At 40.0% G+C, this 19,836-nt stretch overlaps 2 protein-coding genes across 4 annotated transcripts; both read right to left on the bottom strand.

The window, feature by feature from the left end:
- Positions 1-277: 277 nt before the first annotated feature.
- LOC135678145 (endoglucanase 7-like) lies at positions 278-3,561 on the bottom strand. 2 transcript variants are annotated; one of them, XM_065190604.1, is made up of 5 exons: positions 2,869-3,561; positions 2,569-2,781; positions 2,305-2,505; positions 1,961-2,215; positions 278-1,226 (listed from the first exon to the last, which is right to left on the bottom strand). In XM_065190604.1, exons 1-5 carry the CDS (start codon positions 3,133-3,135, stop codon positions 555-557), a joined length of 1,608 nt encoding a protein of 535 aa, XP_065046676.1. In that variant the 5' UTR covers positions 3,136-3,561; the 3' UTR covers positions 278-554. The 2 variants fall into 2 exon arrangements, with proteins under 2 accessions (XP_065046676.1, XP_065046677.1); XM_065190605.1 differs by having other exon boundaries at positions 2,569-2,777; positions 2,869-3,062.
- An 11,216-nt stretch (positions 3,562-14,777) lies between these two features.
- LOC135679824 (probable transcription factor At5g28040) lies at positions 14,778-18,861 on the bottom strand. 2 transcript variants are annotated; one of them, XR_010515343.1, is made up of 3 exons: positions 17,456-18,861; positions 15,220-15,326; positions 14,778-15,151 (listed from the first exon to the last, which is right to left on the bottom strand). XR_010515343.1 is itself a non-coding variant. In XM_065193806.1 (2 exons), exon 1 carries the CDS (start codon positions 18,704-18,706, stop codon positions 17,462-17,464), a length of 1,245 nt encoding a protein of 414 aa, XP_065049878.1. In that variant the 5' UTR covers positions 18,707-18,861; the 3' UTR covers positions 14,778-15,326; positions 17,456-17,461. The 2 variants fall into 2 exon arrangements, 1 of the variants encoding a protein (XP_065049878.1); XM_065193806.1 differs by having other exon boundaries at positions 14,778-15,326.
- Between the last annotated feature and the right edge of the window lie 975 nt (positions 18,862-19,836).

Here is a 19,836-nt window from a genome sequence, read left to right as displayed (position 1 = left end):
TATAGATGCTAGATGATAAATAAAAGTAAGTATGCACAATTCAATTTTTTTTCTTTGTTCTCCTAATTGATCGCAATGACGTTAAATGAGATGACGATTCAAAGCAAGACCTAACTTTCTATTTACTCGTAGGATTTGGATTTGGATTTGGATTGTCCGGGAGATCATCTTAGTTCCTCTCTTCTTGAGAGTCCATATGTCCTTTAATAATGTATAGAGTACGAACAGTTATCTCGAGCATAGGAAGTGTATGTGCCGAACAACACCGAAAGAGATGTACAAGAACGATGGGATGAGATGTATTCACCATGTATGGTTTTATTCTTGTTCTTTGTAGTATACTAATTACATGTTTGGTAAAAAAGGTTTCTTTTTTCTCTTTGCTTGCCCATCTTGGCATTTGTATTCCTTGATAGCCCGTGAGACGCCTCCCAAGAACGAGAGCCATGACGTTGTCTTCAGGCTCGTCGGTGCGCGCTCTGAATGAATCAAAAAGAAGAAAGAATGAAGAAATGCTGTACCCATCTTGTCCAACCCTGCGATGGTTTGGTTTCCTAGGAGGAGGAAGCCGCCGGAGTTGACATTTCCTGTATTTGTATATGTTGATCCGACAAGCGATGCAGCTTGGCGAACACGCCCACCAGCGGCGCGGTGTTGTACGTGCATGCCTCCGTCTGCATGTAATTCCCCCGCTGATCTCTGAACTTGTCCCGGGAGTCAGGGCCGCCGACGAGAGCCCCGGTGATCACGTTGGGGTTGGGGCTTCGCCGGCCGTACCAGTCGTAGTAGCCCTGCATGCACCCGATGAAGCCTTTGCTCCTCTTGTAGGACACGATCGAGGAGCCCCTGTGGTGGACCTTCATGGGGTACTTGCGGCCGTATCCCACCAGGTAGCTGGTGCGCATGGGGTTGGCGCCGAGGATGTAGTCCGCCTGGGATTTGGCGAGGGCGACCAGCTCCTGCGTCCCGACCGCGCCGTCGGGGCACTGCAGCTCTCGTTGTTCCGCCTTGATCAGGTGGTCGGAGTAGACGCTGAGGAGGAAGGCGGCGCTGGAGACGTACTGCATGTTGTTCCACTGTCGGACGAATAGCATGCCGCCGGGTGTCCGGTGCACGTTGCTGCCGTTGTTCTCGTTCAGACAAGCGCAGACGTAGTACTCGGCCTTGGCTCGGTACTGTTGCGCTGCTCGTCTTTGCGACTCCGGTAGATCGCCTCCCTTGAAAAGCTGAGCAAGACCAAGTCAACACTTTTAGTTTTCCGGCACGGACTTACAGAAAGCTGCTAAGTAATTTGTCGGTCATCAAGATCAATTAATGTGCTACAGCTCGTTCACCAACCATGTCTTCTAATCATCCGGATCAATCAATTACAGACTGCGAGAACAGTCAACTGACCTAATGCACAAGACACTTCTCTAAATGACATCTCAATCGTCTATAGCTTTTGAATAAACAATATATATAAATAATTCGATCATTTTACCTAATCGTTCGAATTAAAAAGATGATGTGGACAGAAAACACACCTCCGTCTCAGTCCTACTCGTGCCACATGTGGCAAATGGTGAGCTGTCACACCATTATTAATGTCACGTTATTACTCTCCGCCCTAAATTTTATCTCTCCAACAAAACAAAACCGCTTGGGTGCAAATATTACGTGTCATTTGCCAGCGGTTCCGTGCTCCTTAAGCAAGAGAAAAAGGAACGGTGTGGATCCGAACCTTTATTTTAACGTCACGTCGACTACGAAACTATGTAATCGATCGAACATAATTGTTTTGTTACACTAATTATAAAGATCCTAGCCATATTGTTCAAAGAGGAAAGGTCAAAAGGACGTGTCGGACTCGGTCCTTTGGGCAAAGCCGGTCGTTAATCAAAGTTAGTATAAGCCTTTTGATTTGAAGTAAAAGGTCGGATGGGATATTAATGAGAGAACTGTGTGTGAACCAACCAACCTTGGTAGCCAGGATCTGAACGCCGGCGTGCTTGACGTCCCAGCTAAACTCGGCCATCTCCCACCCGGTTCCTCCGAATCTATGGCCGTTCTCCACCACGTACTCCAGGTACGCCCCCTTCCCTGTTGCCCTGTGGAGCCAAAGCGCCGCCCACAGCAGCTCGTCCTCGTACCCGCTCCACGACGGGTAGTATCTCTTCGCCTCTCGGACGCTACTGTCGTACTTCCCTCGATACTTGTCCGCAAACTCAAACAGCTGTACATACATATACATATTATATCAGAACATGGCCGATCGAGGGGAGTGACGGAGTATGCGATAGACGGGTGTCGTGTTATCGGTACCTGTCGCGCATGATGCAACAGGAGGTGTGAGTAATGTGGATTAGATTCCTGGAAGACGATGGACGCGGCAGCCATGGCCGCGGCGGTCTCTCCGGCGACGTCTGACCCCGGGTTCTCGGTGTCGATCTTGTAGGCTTGCCGTGAAGTCGTCATGTCTTCCGGCCTTTGCCAGCAGTAATGATCGGTGTCGCCGTCCCCCACCTGAAATATCGACCATATCAGTCGATCAAGTGTCTGGAGGAAGAAAGATCAAGATGTGCATACCTCGACCCAGAGGACGTTGGGATGGGTGTGGGCTTTGATGAAATAATCAGTGCCCCACTTGATAGCCTCCAGAGCGTGATGGTACTCTCCGGCGGCCGCTATCTCGTCGCCGTACTCGATGACGCTCCACGACAGCATCGTGATCGTAAAGGCCATCGGTAGACCGAACTTAACGTGGTCTCCGGCGTCATAGTAACCTCCCACCAGATCTACCTACATGAAAAATCCATTAAAAGTGTGATTAAGAGGGGAATTAATTTATATTAAGCTCATGTGGCAGGGTAGTCATTTTTCACTCACTCCTTGTTGAAGGCCATCGGTGAGGCCAGAGTGGCCGCGCCATGCGACGCGCTGGTTGTAGGGAAGATGACCGGAGCGCTGGGCCTCGAAATAGAGGAGACTCTTTGACAGGGCGTCCTTGTAATCGAAAGCCTCGATAGCAGCCATGGGGAGGACAGCCCAAAGAAGAGCTACTAATTTGAAGGTGCACGTAAGATCTATGCCGCTTCCGCTCCGCCTCGAGCTTCTTTCAATTCTCTCCTCTGCTTTCATGCTTCCAATTACCATCGCCTGCAGCAGCAGTCGGAGAACGCAGAGGCCTCGATAAGGGGAGCAAGCGAAGGGGGGCGCGCAGAAGAAGAAGAAGAAGCCCCTCTTTTGCTTCTTCTCCTTATTCCCTGACTTCCTCTGTCGATCGTCTCGTTAGCTCTGCCCACTTCCCTCCCTCCCTCCAAGGAGATCTTTTACACGTATATATGCATACACGGCTTGATAAGTCAAGGCAGGCCACTTACACGGAAAAGAGATGGGCAAACCACATCGACTCATTCAAGACGGTCAATGTTCAGTGATCAAACAACTACACTTAAATGGGACCTACTTTGGCCATGTCGTAGGGAAGAGGGAGGGCCACCATGACTCGTCCGGAGGCAGAGGGCAGACGACACAATCAACAGCTGCAATCCACGACTGACTCCGTGGAGGAGGAGAGGGGGGCGGGCGGGAGGGGGAGGTGCAGGAGGAGTTGGTGAGCGAGATAGCGTCAGCAGGCGTAAGCCGATACAATAAAGAGCAGAAAAGAATAGATTCGCCTGCGGTGCGAACCAGCAGAAGTCAAGCAAGCAAGCCCGCATATGTTGATATGATGAACAAAAATCGAACACGTAAGGCGAGGAAGCCACCGCGCTTGGCTTCGTCGTCCGCTTACGCGTAACGCGGGTTTCGGATTGGTCGCAGTCATGCGTTTTGTTTTCCTTGTCGGTGCACCGCCACGTGCCTCTCCTCCGCCCCCGCCTTTGCTCCGCCCAAGCCTCGACCTTCCTCGCGTCTCTACTGCATCAGCTGCTTCACCAAAAACCATTTCAATCCGACTCGATCTCATCAAGGTAGGATTCTCAACGTTACATATTTTACTGGTACGCGAAAGTGATGGGAAAGGAGTTAGGTGATCCGGAGACACATGATGGCGAGACTAATTAAATGCAGCGTTGACACGATTCCATCAAACAGATTCGTCACTGTTGATCAACTTATTTTAACACATTTTATAATCATTTTAGATAATTGTGCGTAAAATAGCACACAACGCAGTGGGTCATGATTTATTCACTTCGTGTTATCATCTTTTAGTCGATCAAACTTAGCTTAGTTGGGATGTACCCATCACCACAAATTAAAATGTCCCAAACGTTCGATGAATTCACCGTTCGCCTCAACAAATTAATATATTTATTTATTTATTTATTTATTTATGCAGATCTGGAACAAAAGCACGAAAAGGATATCGTGAGAACGAGGAGCGTAGTGGTTGAAGAAGACGACGATTGAGGCGAGTTGGTGAAACGGAAGCATCAATTTTAACGCAGAGTTGGAAGATAATGGTGCTTCCTCCATAAGAAAATTTAAAAGCTCGGCAATGGGGAATTCGACCTCGCTTTCATCTCGCCATCGCAAGTGAAGAGCCCCTCCAACAGCGATTGCATGTAATATATATATGGCTTCAGCCAATTCTTGCGTTGAATAGTATATATACTCCATGGATGGCAGCAGTAGAACATTAATGTCCTCCATATGACGCCGGTTTCGAAAGCCAGCCACTGTATATATAATATGTATTGTTGAATTGGTCTGGAGGTGTGCGATTTGTGGCCTCGTCAAATGAGCAGCACCTCCTCCACTAAATCTCAACCATCCCACGCCGTCTTATCTGATCGATTTAATCCACATAGTATGCCCAGAAATGTCACGGTTTCTTCCGTGCGTAGTGCAGTATCCCCATCTCGTCTCCTCCATTTACCAAGTCTCCAGACGTCGTCAGGTGCATCACAGGTGTTCGATCCTGAATTAGAAGCTGCATGCTTATTATGCTTTTCTTTTCTTGCAAGGAACCGATGCTGTGGATGTTTGAAAACTAGATACACGTAGTCTCTTCTCCTTTTCTCTTTGTTGGAGGTCAATCAATGTGGAAAAATCATTGTTTGCATGCAGATTTGACATGGTATATTATCTACCCGGTCCAACCCTAACTAATGTGATGTAGACCAATGTCACTTGGACAATTTCGTCACGGCAATATATTATTTTAATGGGATGCTTGAGCTGGTGGGTTTGAGAAGAATTCTATTTGATTCGGTCATTGGCAAAAGCATCAGGACCCATTCCGACCCAATATTCTTGTCCACAACCTTTACGTGTGATGGAGAATTGAAGTACGTGTGTAATCATCCCACGTCCGTGTACACGTTCGTATGTAGATAATGTATGCATGCGCCAAGGTAGGGCTACGATGGGCTTGTCGTTGTGTTAGTCATGTTCAATCCACATCGCGTCAGTCGATTCCTAGCCAGGGTTTATCCATTGAGCTCCACTAGCTGAAGTCATCTTCTACGTATATGCTCCCAAGGAGAGTGGTTGAGTTCCTGGAACCTTGCCATCTGACGACTCTAGGCTTCCGTGGAGGCCATTTCATGAGCTATGATGGAACATTGGTGATGTAAAATAAGAACAGACATCGAAAGCACCATCACACCTTACCCATAGAATTTTCTAATGTAAAAGAAGAACAAGGTGTCAACCAATGTCTTCCAAGTCTTCGTTCATATAATTCTCGAGTAATATGAATGAATGCTTTCACCACAGGTTGACCTTATTCTATCGACTCTCAGTCGGCTTAGACATGTGCTTCGAGTATCATAAGCTTAAATCGAAGATGACTCCAATCGATTTCTCCAAAACTTAAGTTAGTTTTTTTATTAAATGAGAGAGAGACTATAATGCTTGAGCCGAAAAAACCTTCTCCGTGTTGGTCAGATAATGGGTTTTTATACCCACACATGGGGGTTAATCGTACCCGACCTATTAATGGCCGTCAACCTCTTAAGCGACGAACCCGTACCCTTTGTGTTGATACCGATCGTCCTGCGCAGATCAGCGTCATGTGTGGGTATAAAAACCCACATCCTTATCTCATTGGGGCAGTGTCGTACATCAGTGGTTGAGTTCGAGGCGTTGTGTTGATGTGATCTACTATGTCGATTTCGAAGCTCTTGTTGGCACTGTGGTTGTGGATGGTTGCCTAGGGGTAATGCTACCAAATTATGCCCTATCACTAAGTATTCATTATCGAATAGTAATAAAGATGGGTTCGATTAATGATCGGGGTTGTCAAATGAATCTAACTACAGGAAGCATAAATGATAAAAGTATATAGTGATTTGAGCAAAAATAAATTAAACAGTGCCTCCACTAGCTAGGGATCTAGCAAAAGATGTAATAAGATATGATGTTGAATAGGTTCAGAAGTGTACGATTATTTGTCGGCACATGTCAATAATTATTTTGGGAAGAAATTCAATTTACAATAAAATTTTGATTTTTTTTGATAATTTTTAAATTCAACCTCCTGATTTCCCATGTAGCATTAAAATTGTAAGTTTATATTTTGAAATCTAATCTCTATCGGCACATCTAATTTAGTTAATTCATTGTTATACAAGCCATGGATCTAAAATAACTAAATAATATTAACGTGTGAGCACGTCATTTAATATAATAGTATATAACTAAATAATGTTAAAAGCACAAAAAAATAAATTCTGAAATTTAGAGAAAAAGAAAGAGGGCATCTTGTAAATTTTGAGAGAAAAGCTTTGAGCTTCCACTTGCATATTCTTACGAGAGAGAGAGAGAGAGAGAGAGAGAGAGAGAGAGAGAGAGATTCATTGGAATGTTCTTTGGACAATGTCATACAAATTAGATTCACTCATATGTCAAACACTTTAAGATACTTATGAGTTTGTTCTCTTTGCATCATCTTGTCATAGCATCTGAGACAACTTAACAAATTATCGATACTTTTCTATCATACCACATTATTTTTCAACATAACGCCAGAGATGAGTTGACTCTCTCCAGAAAAAATGGTTTTAGAGGTATGAAACATACAGTAAGCACAAACCACATTATTTTTCAACATAACGCCAGAGATGAGTTGACTCTCTCCAGAAAAAATGGTTTTAGAGGTATGAAACATACAGTAATCACAAGTGCTCCTGTGACATAGGACACCAGCTCGCCAACTTGCTAGAGATCAGTCTCTTCAAGAGCAGCAGGTAGGTGTTTAACAGTTCTCCATGCTCATATAATATAATATATGATGCTGCATTTCCACGTTTAACTTGCAATCTTATGAAGGAATTGCTTGGCTTTCTTTGGTCAGAGAATTTTTGGAGCTACAGTTTTGGCTCACGTAATACAGACGCTTGAGAGAAGGGTAGAATGAATTCTCGGGTGATCCACGTCTTCCGTTCTTCCCCCCTACACCCAAACGATCTCCTTCCTAAAAGCTTTTCACGTCATGCTTTATTATGGTCTACATTAGTCTAAAGAAGATGACTGCGAGATGATAGGCTTTTGTCTTGTTCTTTCAGCAGCCTTAGAGAAAGGAACGTGGTTTGTGAATCATTTAGAACGATTTAAGGATCGAATCGAGTTGAATCGATTAAAGTAAGATACGTTCGAACTAAAACCGATTCTCGATCTACCTAATTAAATTAGTTTAAAATTGATTAATTCAGTCTAATTAATCAATATATATTTTTAAATAATTTAATATATATATATATATTTTAAATAAATAAAATTAAAAATTTTAATCTAATTGCATCGAAAATACTATTTAAACCAATTTTATTTTAAAATTTTAAAATTTTAAGAATTTTTAGGCCTATTTGATTAATTGATTTGAATTGATTACATAGTTATGTCAGTAAAATCAATAGAATTAATATTTTTTAAATTAAAATTAAAATTATTTATGAATTTAATGTAATTCCATTTTCTCACTTGGTTTGACCAATCCACTTATTTATTCGATGTTTTTTTGTATCACATAGTTTTGACGATGAACACGAGTGTACTATATACTCATCCGATAGATCAGTTTTCTATCTGTCGCGGATAAGGGTTGAATCCGACAAGCACAATACTCTTCCATTAGATTACAAATAGTTGACAGGAAGAAGTGATTCGGCCACAGGTTTTTTTCTCTTGTAGACACTCACCAATAAACTTCAGAAATATGTCAGTTAATGATGCAGAGATTAATATGTTCCCGCCGGGAGTGTTCTTACTGTTCATAACAACGTAGTTGTCGGCCATTAAATTTGTGTTCCTTATGCATCTGTCGTCTTCCGGGAAACTGATGAACTGGCTGGCTGACTGACTGACTGGTGCAGATGAAGCCACAGAACAAAACAAGAGATCGCTTCCATGGCGTTTCCAAGTTAGATAGCTGTGCATTTCAAGCTCATTATATGTATGCTGTCGAAGTACGTCCACCGAACATTCCACCGGCAGAACTCGACTAACCCTAGAGATGACATTTCAGTCGGAGCCGCCATGACAGGAACTTCTAGTTAACGTTCTACCTAACCTCCATTATTGGCCGCCTTAACTGTGGACTGGGAACAGAAGCCGAACCAGAAATTTCTCCAATGACGTACCGGTGATCTTCTCAGAGTCAGCATGTTTCCGGCGGGCGTCAGGCCGAGTTGAGTTTTGAGTGTTCCAACGCTCAGGTCTTCCGAATTATTCAATACTTAGGCTCCCCAACTCTGGACTTTTGCAATGCTTCTCCTTCCTTTGCATTTCTGATCTCTCGACTTTTCTTTCCCAAGTCAATCACTGGGAAAATCTATGGACGCGGATCCAAGAAAGTCTTGCTTTCACATGATTCGTTTTCCATGGGAAACTTCTCCACCTCAAAAGAATTGCTGCTTCCTAAAGCTGGCAGTATCTGATACAAGTTGTCAAAGATCTCTGGACTTTGTTAGCTGGACTTCATTACATGGAAAAGGCTGCACCGCAGACGAAAGTCGAAAGCAACTTTGGCAGGGCACAAACCATGAACATAAACAACACTACCAGATTAGGGCGACATCTCACTGAGCAAACTCAGAGAAGATCATACATTATTATCATGTCACAAAATTCTACTGCGACCTAAATATTCTGTCACAGAGTCTGAAGAACGAGATAAATAATTCATCTTTAGCAAGTATAAAACCTCACAGAGTCTTCGAGGGAATAAAGAAGACAATTTCTATGAATAGATTTTTTGAGGACTACATTCGATTATACTTTTCCAAGCAATTTGTGCCGACGAGACTTGGCATGTTCCCTTTCTTTGTATGCTTGGTTGGTCGTCTCTTTCGCTTTGGGGAAAAGCAAAGGGCAGTCTCTCTCCGTTCACCTGTGCACTATTACGCACCAAACATGTCACCGAGAATGAATGAGATTTTGGTTGTGAGCACTCGGAAGCATTACAAAGTACAGACATCATCATATAAATATCTTATGTGGGGATGTGACTACTCGTGTAAGACATTGCAAGCTTTCGTAGGATCGAGTGGACCTCATGTTCTTGCACCTACACACCAAAATTTTTGGGAGGTGTAGACCGACCCCTGAAGTTGGATTCTGAACATCGACAAAGATCCCGGGGCATGAACACGATCCGATCTTAGTAATCTTATAGATAGATTGTTAAAGAGGATTTTGAAGGTCAGATTTATAGTAATTCCAGAGTGGATTAAAATACTTGTCATTTTATTTTTTAATTATAGATTTTAAATATTTAAAATAATATTTAAAATCTATAATTAAGAGACGTAGTTAAAAGATTACGATTTCTCTCTCAACCTCCCTAATCCATCAATCTAAGTGATTTAATGAAAAGATAACTATGATTTATCTATAATATTCTCTCATATTACAATAACTTTTCGTCACTTATTCGATCATTTAAGTTTTACGATGCTTCGAGATATCTTCCTCGATATATGTAATTTGTTGCACATGAATGCTATAAAGCCTATTAGTTACATCAAAATTAACCTCGTAGATTAAAGAATCAATATTTAATTTAAAACAGTAAATAATAGGTTTTATATTCGAGCATCGATGGGATCGGACGTACACACGTAATCTTGTTTCTGCAGTCGAGAGCTGTACTACCAGTAATCAACAACAAATTAAGTCAATGCAAAGAAGCAGCCACTCTAACCTCTGTTCGTTGTGGTGTCTCTATGAATGGGCCCGCAGAGCTCTCTGCATCAGTATCACTGGTTTCATGCACACGAATCAACATTTCACATCTGCTTTGGACTCGAACGAAGTCATTGATATCTCCTTTAATCAATCACATGGTATGCTAATAAATTAAGCACGACGATGCGACGTTTAACCACATCAACGTGCCATAAACCGTGTGTCCATCGTACGACATGACATTGCCTCAATCATAGCTAGACTTTGTGTGACCGTAACTAAGGCCACAACTGTTCATGGATCCTCGAATAATTTAATTGATCGTGTGGTAAATTCATAGTTGGATATGTTAGAAAATAAAAATAATTATTGAAGAAGTTAAGAAGCTTGAATGCATTAACATTTCCTTTTTTATTAGAGGATTTCCTTCAATAAAATAAAGAGATTTACTGAAAAATCTTATCTGCTATCAGGATATCCATATATGTTTACGGTCAATGAAACAGACATATGTTTACGGTCAATGAAACAGACTTGAGATGGATCACAAAGGCTTATTAGCTGGCTGAGACTTGATCGCTTCATGCCTACGAACATTAATAAGCATGACTATGACAACCATCCATAGTTATCAAACTAGACTAGTCGGTGATCACCGAACAAATGACACTTGAGTCAACTTGATCATGGGGCAATTATATCTGATTTGAAATGGAAACTAAGGCAAACAATCATGAAAGCTACGTTGCTGTGAAGGTAGATTATCTCAAACTTCTACTGGTTGAGTCGACGACACCCAAAATTTGATGATAATTTTGATAACGTTAAGCATAAAAATGTCTGGGTTGCACTTGACACCCAACCAAGACGAGCACACAAGCGACTGATTCAAATCCATGGACTCGACCTTACCGACGGGCCGAGCCCAACTAGTCAACAGTCCGACCTAACTTTGTGATCAAGCCCAACCCGACTTTATCAGGGTAAGTTCGAGAGGACCCAACTTGTGATGGGCCAAACGTGGCCCACTAAGGGTTCGACCCAATAAGAGCTGACCCGACCAATTATGGGCCCGTCATGAACTGACCTGACCGAAGTCGAACCAACTTGTGATGGGCCAAAAATGGCCCACCAAGGGGTCGACCCAATAAGAGCTTGACCCAACCAATTATGGGCCCGACCTGATCAGCTTTGATCAGCCCAAGTAAGATCCATACCCAAAACTTCTTTGGCCCGTTGAAACTTGACCCAACCAATTGTCTCGCTAGGGATCTCCTTCGCTTATACTAATATTGACAGCACACGTACAAAGCCTATTGGTGCCCGTATCATATCATATCATCAAAGCACTGTTTGATTGCATTGTCCTTTATAATTATATAATATATATAATAAAATCAATTGGATTCTGATGATAAATATTGATCAATAAAAATGAAGTCCATGTTATAGTAAAATTCCTTAGGGGATGCTCTTGATGGGAGAAATTCTCCTAATAAATTATCTTAAACCCTCTGCTCTTACCTATAAATAGATATGACCTCTAGAGGCTAAACGACACTTGTTATAAAAGACGTAATTAAGAGATTACGATTTCTCTCTCAACCTCCCTAATCCATCAATCTAAGTGATCCGATGAAAAGATAAGATGAGGGAAAAAAGAGTATCTAGTTCTCTTTGCAAATCGACATCACTATGATATTCTGATTCACGAATAGTACATTTGCAGATCATACAGAGATTTTTTTTTTAGATAATATCAAAAGGCATGTATCGTAAATCCAATCTAATGTTATTTGATTTCAATCATAGCATAAAAGTTTTTCCACGTCACATATAGTATATCATAGATTTTATGTTTACAAACACATGATGCATCTTAATTATGAAAACAATCTTCATATGCAAAACTTCATCGTCCATCCAAAATATTAATATTAGAACATCAAGTGCTATGTAATCCAATAAAATATCTTTCCACACATAGTATATCCACTCGAGGCGAGGCATAAATATCAATATGCCCATTGCATTTTTAACTTAAGAAAGCATCTTCGCGCATAATGCATATGCCCAGGAAGGAAGGCACCAAGGTGTCATGTTCATCCTAATTAGGTGAAGTATTTCTTATGCTCGATGATTAGGCAAAAGCATATAAAGCACCAAAAGACAGCAACTATCAAGTTTCGGAGATGGACATTACTCCTCCACATGGACAAGCTCTAACCATAATTGTAATGGGGAATAATGCCATTTCCACCATTTTTGGCCAATCCAGACTTAATAAATAAACTAGATATGTCAAGTCAAATCGATTTTTTCATATTAAGTTGATGATCATAATTGAGTAAGACTTAATAAGAATATGCCAATTATTTTTATAGATTTTATTATGGCGAAGTTTGACAAAAGGACTAATTTCACTTTAAGAGGAAGAAGGTTGAATTATCTTATTTAACAAGGCCTAGAAAAAACATTGAAGGGATGACTCTATGAAATAATCTGAATTGGCCACTCCTCTATGTTTTTCTTCCTCGATAGTTGACTCGCGAGTCAAACGAAACCCTATGGGCAAACTTTGGTGTCATCATGTCATGCTAGTTGGGCTGTAATAACCCACTAATCTATATATGTTGCACCTCAATCGGTCATCCATAGCTTGACTAGATTTCATGTGTCAAATTTTAATTAATTATCAATTATAACTACAACATTTGATCTCTCATCATACTTCCCAAAAAGCTTACCCAAGCTAGAGCACAGAGCACAATATAAGTTTGGAAACTCAACAACAATTATCTACATCAAGAAATCGAGACATGTGCTCTAGCTCGGGCAAGCTATCCATGTAGAGAATATCGGATATAGAAGATGCACAAGAGCATCGAGACATATTTGTATGAATTACTAATGTCAAACATAGGAGTTGCACGAGCATCAACATATGTCGATTTGAATTACAAATGCAAGAGACGTATTAGGAGAATGCAAATTTGAACTAAAGTAGTAGACATAGGAGATGCCTTCACGTTAGAAGTGTTAGATAAAAGAAGACATGAGAGGAAGTTGGGTCATGCCAACTGTCTTGATTGAACATCCATCTAGATGGAATATTTCTCTTTAAAATCAAGTAACACTATTGATTAGGTGTCGACTATATATGATATATCAATAATTTATTAGAATCATATGTTAGACTATAAATTAATTTGTGTGTAGTTATGGTAATCTTTTGAAGCCAATAGCTTACATGTTTTCTATAGAACGTATAAAGTGAGAAAAAAAACCTATCAACCATGAGTTTCAGGACTTTACGATAAACTATCAAAGTCCTTACTAATTAAACTAACTATCATCTTAAACCCTCAACCTTTGACAAGACTAATAAGTTTGATTGAGCCTCACCAATATCTTGCAAGTTATTGGTTAGTGTGGCCCTTGAGTTTAATGTTCTAATGGTATAAAAAATTTTAACTAGAAAATATATGTTTTCATATAAGCTTTTTGAGTACGTATTAAAAGCCTAATTAGCACATAATTAACTTAACAAGATATTCTTATCATCTACCTCAAAGAAAATAATAAATATTTTTGAATCATCCTATGCATCAATGGTATTACTTGCAATGTGTTGGAAAGTTACTCGACTGAGCCAGTCACTATGGTAATTATGTCTTGGGTCGATCTATTATGTGTTTGTCTTGTTAGGATATTTTATGTCTTGAGTGGATGTATTATACGCAATGACATACTTTGCATCAGATATTTCGATAAGTATGTCCTAAACTAATAGATTATGCACAAAGCATATTGGACACTTTGATAGTTAAATTTTTTATGTCTAAGATAATTTAGATATATTTTTTTATCGATTATATTTTGGGTTAATGTATTACTTATAAAAGGGATACTCTAATCCTATCAATCGCATCGAGTAAAATATATCATAACTCGTTAGCTAATTGATTTATCAATTTTGCTTGACTCAAATCTTTGGTCAAAATATTTAAACTAAAGTTAATAATAGTACACTCATCAGTCTTGTCGATGTGAAACTATGTGAAACTAATCGGAGTGTTATAATTTTTTCCACTTAATAGCTTAATATCCTCGTTAATACCTAACGTAACCGGTTCAAATCATATAATATGGTGCATGTGAGATATAGTCCAATGATGACTCCACGACAAGTCCTCTAACTTCATCTATGAATATCTCTTTCTTACTCGAGTCCTCTCACCATACCCAAATATTAAGTCGGTTATGATATCAAACATGGACTAGTTGACCTATCAACTTTGTTTGAGACAAACCATCACACAAATAAATCTTTTTATACATTTGTCTTTCTAAAGTTCACATAAATAGAGATCCAGACTAACCAACTCAGGTCAAGACTAACCTGCCTGTGATCCTGACCCAGCCAAGTCAGACTAAGCTGCCCGACCCGTTCACCAAGCAAATGCCTAAATATATATTTTTTAAATCTCAAATATTAATTACAAATTCTATACCGTATGAAAGTTCAAAATTGGTTAAATGCTAGCGCAAATAATCTACTTACTTCAATAAAGCTTCGCACTAAGCACATTCCTCTTCCACCAATCTCCCATTTACAGAAGATCAACAACTCCTTTGAACATAGATAATTAATCTCTAATCAAGTCCATGAAAAACCCTCGGAGTACACAGGAAGACATTCACCAAAACAAGAGTCTCATATCAACTTCAATCGATTCTGTAGCCATCATCACAACAAAGTAAAAACACTTCATTCTTGATGAGGCTAACAGTTCCTCATCCATCACTGGATAATATGATTTTTTTTTTCTTTTTCGCATTAAGCTCTCTATTCTGAAAAGGGAATGACAATTATATCCTTAGCAAAATACTCACAGTTAAAAGGTACCTAAAAATTTCCAGTCCAAGGAAAATACCTGGGAGATTCAAATTTTCCATATCTATCTTGAAGCATCAATGTCCACGGTCCTTTGACAAATGCCAACAGAGTCGATGCAAGCAAGAAAGCCTGTCTCTGCAAAATGGCTATCGGTCTTAGGAACAATTTGATATGAAGAAACTTTGGAATTCTAAAAGGGCTACCCGGTCAGACAATAATGGTTGTCTACCCAGTCTTCTATCTGAGTGTCTATGAAGAAAAGCTTTGCAATCACAGTCCTATTCCCTTGCTTCTACAGAAAGTAAGTCATCTGCAAGATTCATGTAATAGTTTGTGAGAAGAAGAAAAATAGTAAAATCAACTTGCTTGACACCTTTGTTTCTTGACATACGAGACTGTTCAAATTACTAACGCAAGAACAGATACAAGCCAAGTAATTTCCAAGAATACTCCAAGTGAACCACAATACAAGTTTACTTACATCCCAGTAGTCATTGCTAAATAATCATGCAAACAGCTAAGTCAAACAACTGACAACAAATATATAGACTTTTAAAATCGAGGTCTTAAACTGTTTAAAAGATGCAATATATTGATATCACACATATAAGGAAAACTGATCAGCACAATCAACTTCAAATGTTGCTCGAAACATAGAAAGAGCAAAGATCTCTTGCTAAACAATTACAATAAATAAAGGGGCTTCCTTGTGGAGAAGATAATGTTATCCTCGCATCAAGCAATGTACTAGATCTTTAATTAAAAAACTCAATCTTGTCTCTTTTGTCAATCTAATGATCTGAAGAAAAGCATACCAGGCAATATTAAAGTAATGTCCAAATTCAGCAGCATGTAACATCTTAAAACATCAAGCTTTGCTGCTTAGGTGTTTCAAACCAATCCCATATCAAATCAACAGAGATGGATTAAGTTCGCTCAGCTTTACCCTAAAACATGCTAAGGAATCAATCGGTATTGATCTAAAACCTCCTAAGAATATGAAAACACGTGATACAATTCGGTGCTATCTGTCAGAGCACCGAGAATTGGTTATCGTCTTAAGAATAAAAAATATTTAACAATTCTTAGGACAAATTATTTCATTACAAATAATTTATATTTGCAATGAACCAAATACAGTGTGCATTACATGTGACTGCACTGTCAGAAGACCTATGCGGCTTCAATTTGTGATCTATTTATGTAAATTGCATCAGAATAAACCACACAAACCCGTGGGGGCCCATATGCACACTTCATATGATCATATATGTAGTTTATATTTCCTACTTACTGCTGTTGTTTCATTATTACTATTATTTAATAAACTAATGTACGATCCATGTTTATGGAATCAGTTACCTTAAGATTTCTTAAGAAATCATCGTATAGATTGTTGATTGACCATAGACAAAAAATTCCCATTTATTATTAACACAGTATATGAAATATTTTAATATACACTATAATATAGTTCTGAATCCAATAAAAAATATGAGCTGTGCAGTACCATGAACACCCACGTACAATGGCCAATGTTGTAAATTGTTACCTGTAAATTATCAATAAAAATTTATGCACCAGGCAGTTATGTGCTTGGATGAGTTCACACACTACAGTTAAACACCATATTTGTAATTAACCAAGTATTAAGCACATGTTATCCATATTAGGCCATCCTAGTCTGACAATTCCACCCATTTTCAGCTTTTCTGATGCAGCGCTATGGGTTAAAAGATCTCATTTTCAGTTTTTCTGGTGCAGGGCTATTAGGTAGAAAGATCTTCGATATAGATCATCATTCGGAGTCCCATGTAGGACTAAGCACAGAGAGCCTCCCCGTGTATTATTAAACATATTAAATCCTACTCCCTTGTAGTGAAAATAATCACAACCTGAGCATAAATTGGTCTACAGTGTGTAAGCCAGTAGCTATAGCTTCAAGATTAAGCATCTCCAGAACCAACAGACATGCCTAACAACGTTTTGTAATGTAATCCTACATCATTTCTTCAAATGCTAAGTGGCAATGTCTTATTTCACATAGCCATGTATTTCTAGAGCTCCACTAGTTGTTCATAATTATGACAATATGACAACATCATAGCAGAAACAAGTAGTCACATCCAATCAGCAACGTGATGAAGCAAAATCAAAATCTAGGGGACATATATATATTAAACATAAGCAACATGCAGATGAGAACGAAAAGAAAGAAACATAAGTAAAATATGTACATTTCCTTTTTGCCTATGTCTTCTTCCAAAAGGAAAAAGATGGATAGATAGAATTACCAAAAGAAATAAACACTAAATAGACTATTATTAGGGAGAGCATCACTAATTTAGCAGTCAACTATAACCACTACCATCCAGATAAACAAGAATCATAAATAAAAGCAGGAGCCTGCACTAAGAGCTACAAGCTTTCCAGCAAGACCTTTAATCAGCTTCCTGCAGACTTGAGCTCATCCAATGTCAACTTGATGTGGTCCCATACAAGATCTAGCCGGTTCAAGTAAATCTCCAGTTCCAGAATCTGCTGCTTTCTCCAATTGTCATCCACAGGCATCCCCGGAGCCATCAAAGAACTACCTTCAAGGCTAAGAGGCAGCAGGTTCAATGGTGATGTCCCTGGACTAAATCCTGAACCCAGAGGCCCCCCAATAATGGAATTGATCAGCTCCTTAAACAGCGGCAAGAGGCAGCTCTTCACTGTCTCCTCTATGATGTTTGGCACATTGGATGCCGAAGCAAAAGGTGTGTGCATCACCGAGGTGGAATTCTCCACGCCAACTCCCCCAAATGCAACCGCAGCTGCAGTCCCTTCAGTCACCCTTCTTCTCAAGTGCCTTCTTGATCTCGAGATCGTTCTACCAGAACTTAAAGGACCCTCATCAATAGGAACCGTAATAATCTCGTTGGACATGATGGCGCTTGGGGCATTCAGGTCCTCGTCATCGCTCTCGTGGGCCCTCTTGACGCTTGCACTCCAGATGTTGCGAGCGATGTCATAGATGGCCCGCTCGTGGGTGCCCTTAAAGGCGAAGTCTTTTCCCATGGACCGCATCCTACTGACGCAGTTCCGATACTTCTTCTTCAGACGGCGGAGCTTTTCAATAAGCTGGTTCTTGGTGAACTCAAAGTGGAGCCGCTTCTTTATCTCCTCATAGAAGGGGCCGGTGTCGTACTGGTGGGAGGCGAAGGTGGTACCTCGCCTCGAGGTGAACCCCAAGAACCTCTGGAGGATCTTGATCTCCTCCTCGTCAGTCCAAAGTCGCTGGAAAAGCCGGCGGGACTCATCGAAGGAGACGACGGCGAGGGACCTCCTCTCCTCGGAGGCAGTGGCGACGGAGACTGGAACGGAGGAGGATGAAATGAAGAGGCCAGCGCCGGAAGAAGTGGAGATGGCTGCAGAGACACGAACGACCGGGTTCGCGCCGTTCTGGGGGGCGGCAGGACCGGAGGTATTAGGGATACGGTTGGGGTTAGGGTCTCCGACATGATGGGAGGACGCCAAAGGGATAACATTGCCGGCGAGCGGCACCGTCTGACATTGCATCGGCGGAGGCGGCGGCGGGGCCCGGCCGTTGGCACCGTTGTCGTCTTCGCTGTCGTCGCTCCCGGAAGTGGAGTCCTCTTCGTCCTCGAATACAGCGCGCTCTTGCTCGGCTTCCTCAGCCGTCGGCATGTCTGCTCCCGCTTCTGCCCTTCCGCGAACGGATCGATACAGGACGGAAAACAAGAGGTGATTTGGGTTTGGGCTCGAATTCGAGCTTAAATTAGGGTTAGGGTTTGATCACAATGGGTTGTGTAAAGAGGTCAGAATATGCTCGCGTAGAGCGGATGCGTACGTGACGACTGATGGCTCACTTCGTAGATGCGGGATCAAACGTATTAGCGGGCCGATCGTCAATCTCCACCGTAGGATGACCTTTGGACGGTGCAGATGTGCCCTCGAAAAAGACGTGGCAATAGGAGCCAGTTATTTATTGGTAATCTTCACATGTCAATACACAAATTTCAATTTGTTATTCTAACTTACACTCATTGAAGTCATTTGTTGATACAAAAGAATAGGATCTTTTAGATTGATCATATTTGGCAATGTGTATCCTAGTGTTAAAATATTTTTGATTTAATTAAACAATCAATAAACCCAATTATATATATAATTCAATAATCAAAATAATTTTTTTTTCTTTTTAAAAGTTATTATAAAAAATAAAGCATTTGATCGGTTTGCCTTTATTGAGATTTTAAAAGATATTTTAATTTATTTGTGTATGGATATAGGATTCTCATCCATCTTAATTGTTTTTTTTTAATATAAGTATTTTTAAGATTTTCATAATCATATGTCCTGAATTCTAAGTAAGAGAATGAGTCCTGTAAAAAAAATTAAAATTAGAGTTTAATTTTTTATTAATATCTTATAAAATTTTAAATTTAGTAGAGGGAGAGTGAGATGTAATGAATAATTTGTTCCTGATTTTTTCTCTCATGTTTATAGAGAATATAATTCTCAGTTGAATTTTTAGAGCTCTAAATCGATGATTATTGATTTTTTTATAAAAGTTTTATAGTCTAAAATATTTAAAAAATATGTTCCTAGTATAAGGCTTATAATTAAGTCATAACAGATTTGATGATAAATATTTAGATGGATTCTATTATTAATAATTTTTCGATTAATTAAAATTATTTGTTTCTATTATCTTATTTATATTTATGTTTATAATAGCTGAATATAATAATAGATTGATTTGGTAAGATAGATTACATGGGTTATTGTGTATTACATTAGCAATAGTTAATAGA

Source organism: Musa acuminata, chromosome BXJ1-7 (genome assembly GCF_036884655.1).
Source record: "Musa acuminata AAA Group cultivar baxijiao chromosome BXJ1-7, Cavendish_Baxijiao_AAA, whole genome shotgun sequence".
NCBI classification, from domain to species: Eukaryota; Viridiplantae; Streptophyta; class Magnoliopsida; order Zingiberales; family Musaceae; genus Musa; species Musa acuminata.
This window is presented reverse-complemented; position numbering and strand designations above follow the sequence as displayed.

Excerpts from the sequence above, each read along its gene's own strand:
- LOC135679824 (XM_065193806.1), bottom strand. The coding sequence starts at position 18,706 with ATGCCGACGGCTGAGGAAGCCGAGCAAGAGCGCGCTGTATTCGAGGAC.
- LOC135678145 (XM_065190604.1), bottom strand. The coding sequence starts at position 3,135 with ATGGTAATTGGAAGCATGAAAGCAGAGGAGAGAATTGAAAGAAGCTCG. Across the intron at positions 2,216-2,304 it reads TGTTGCATCATGCGCGACAG|CTGTTTGAGTTTGCGGACAA; the intron begins GTACCGATAACA and ends ATGTATGTACAG. Across the intron at positions 1,227-1,960 it reads TTCAGATCCTGGCTACCAAG|CTTTTCAAGGGAGGCGATCT; the intron begins GTTGGTTGGTTC and ends GGTCTTGCTCAG.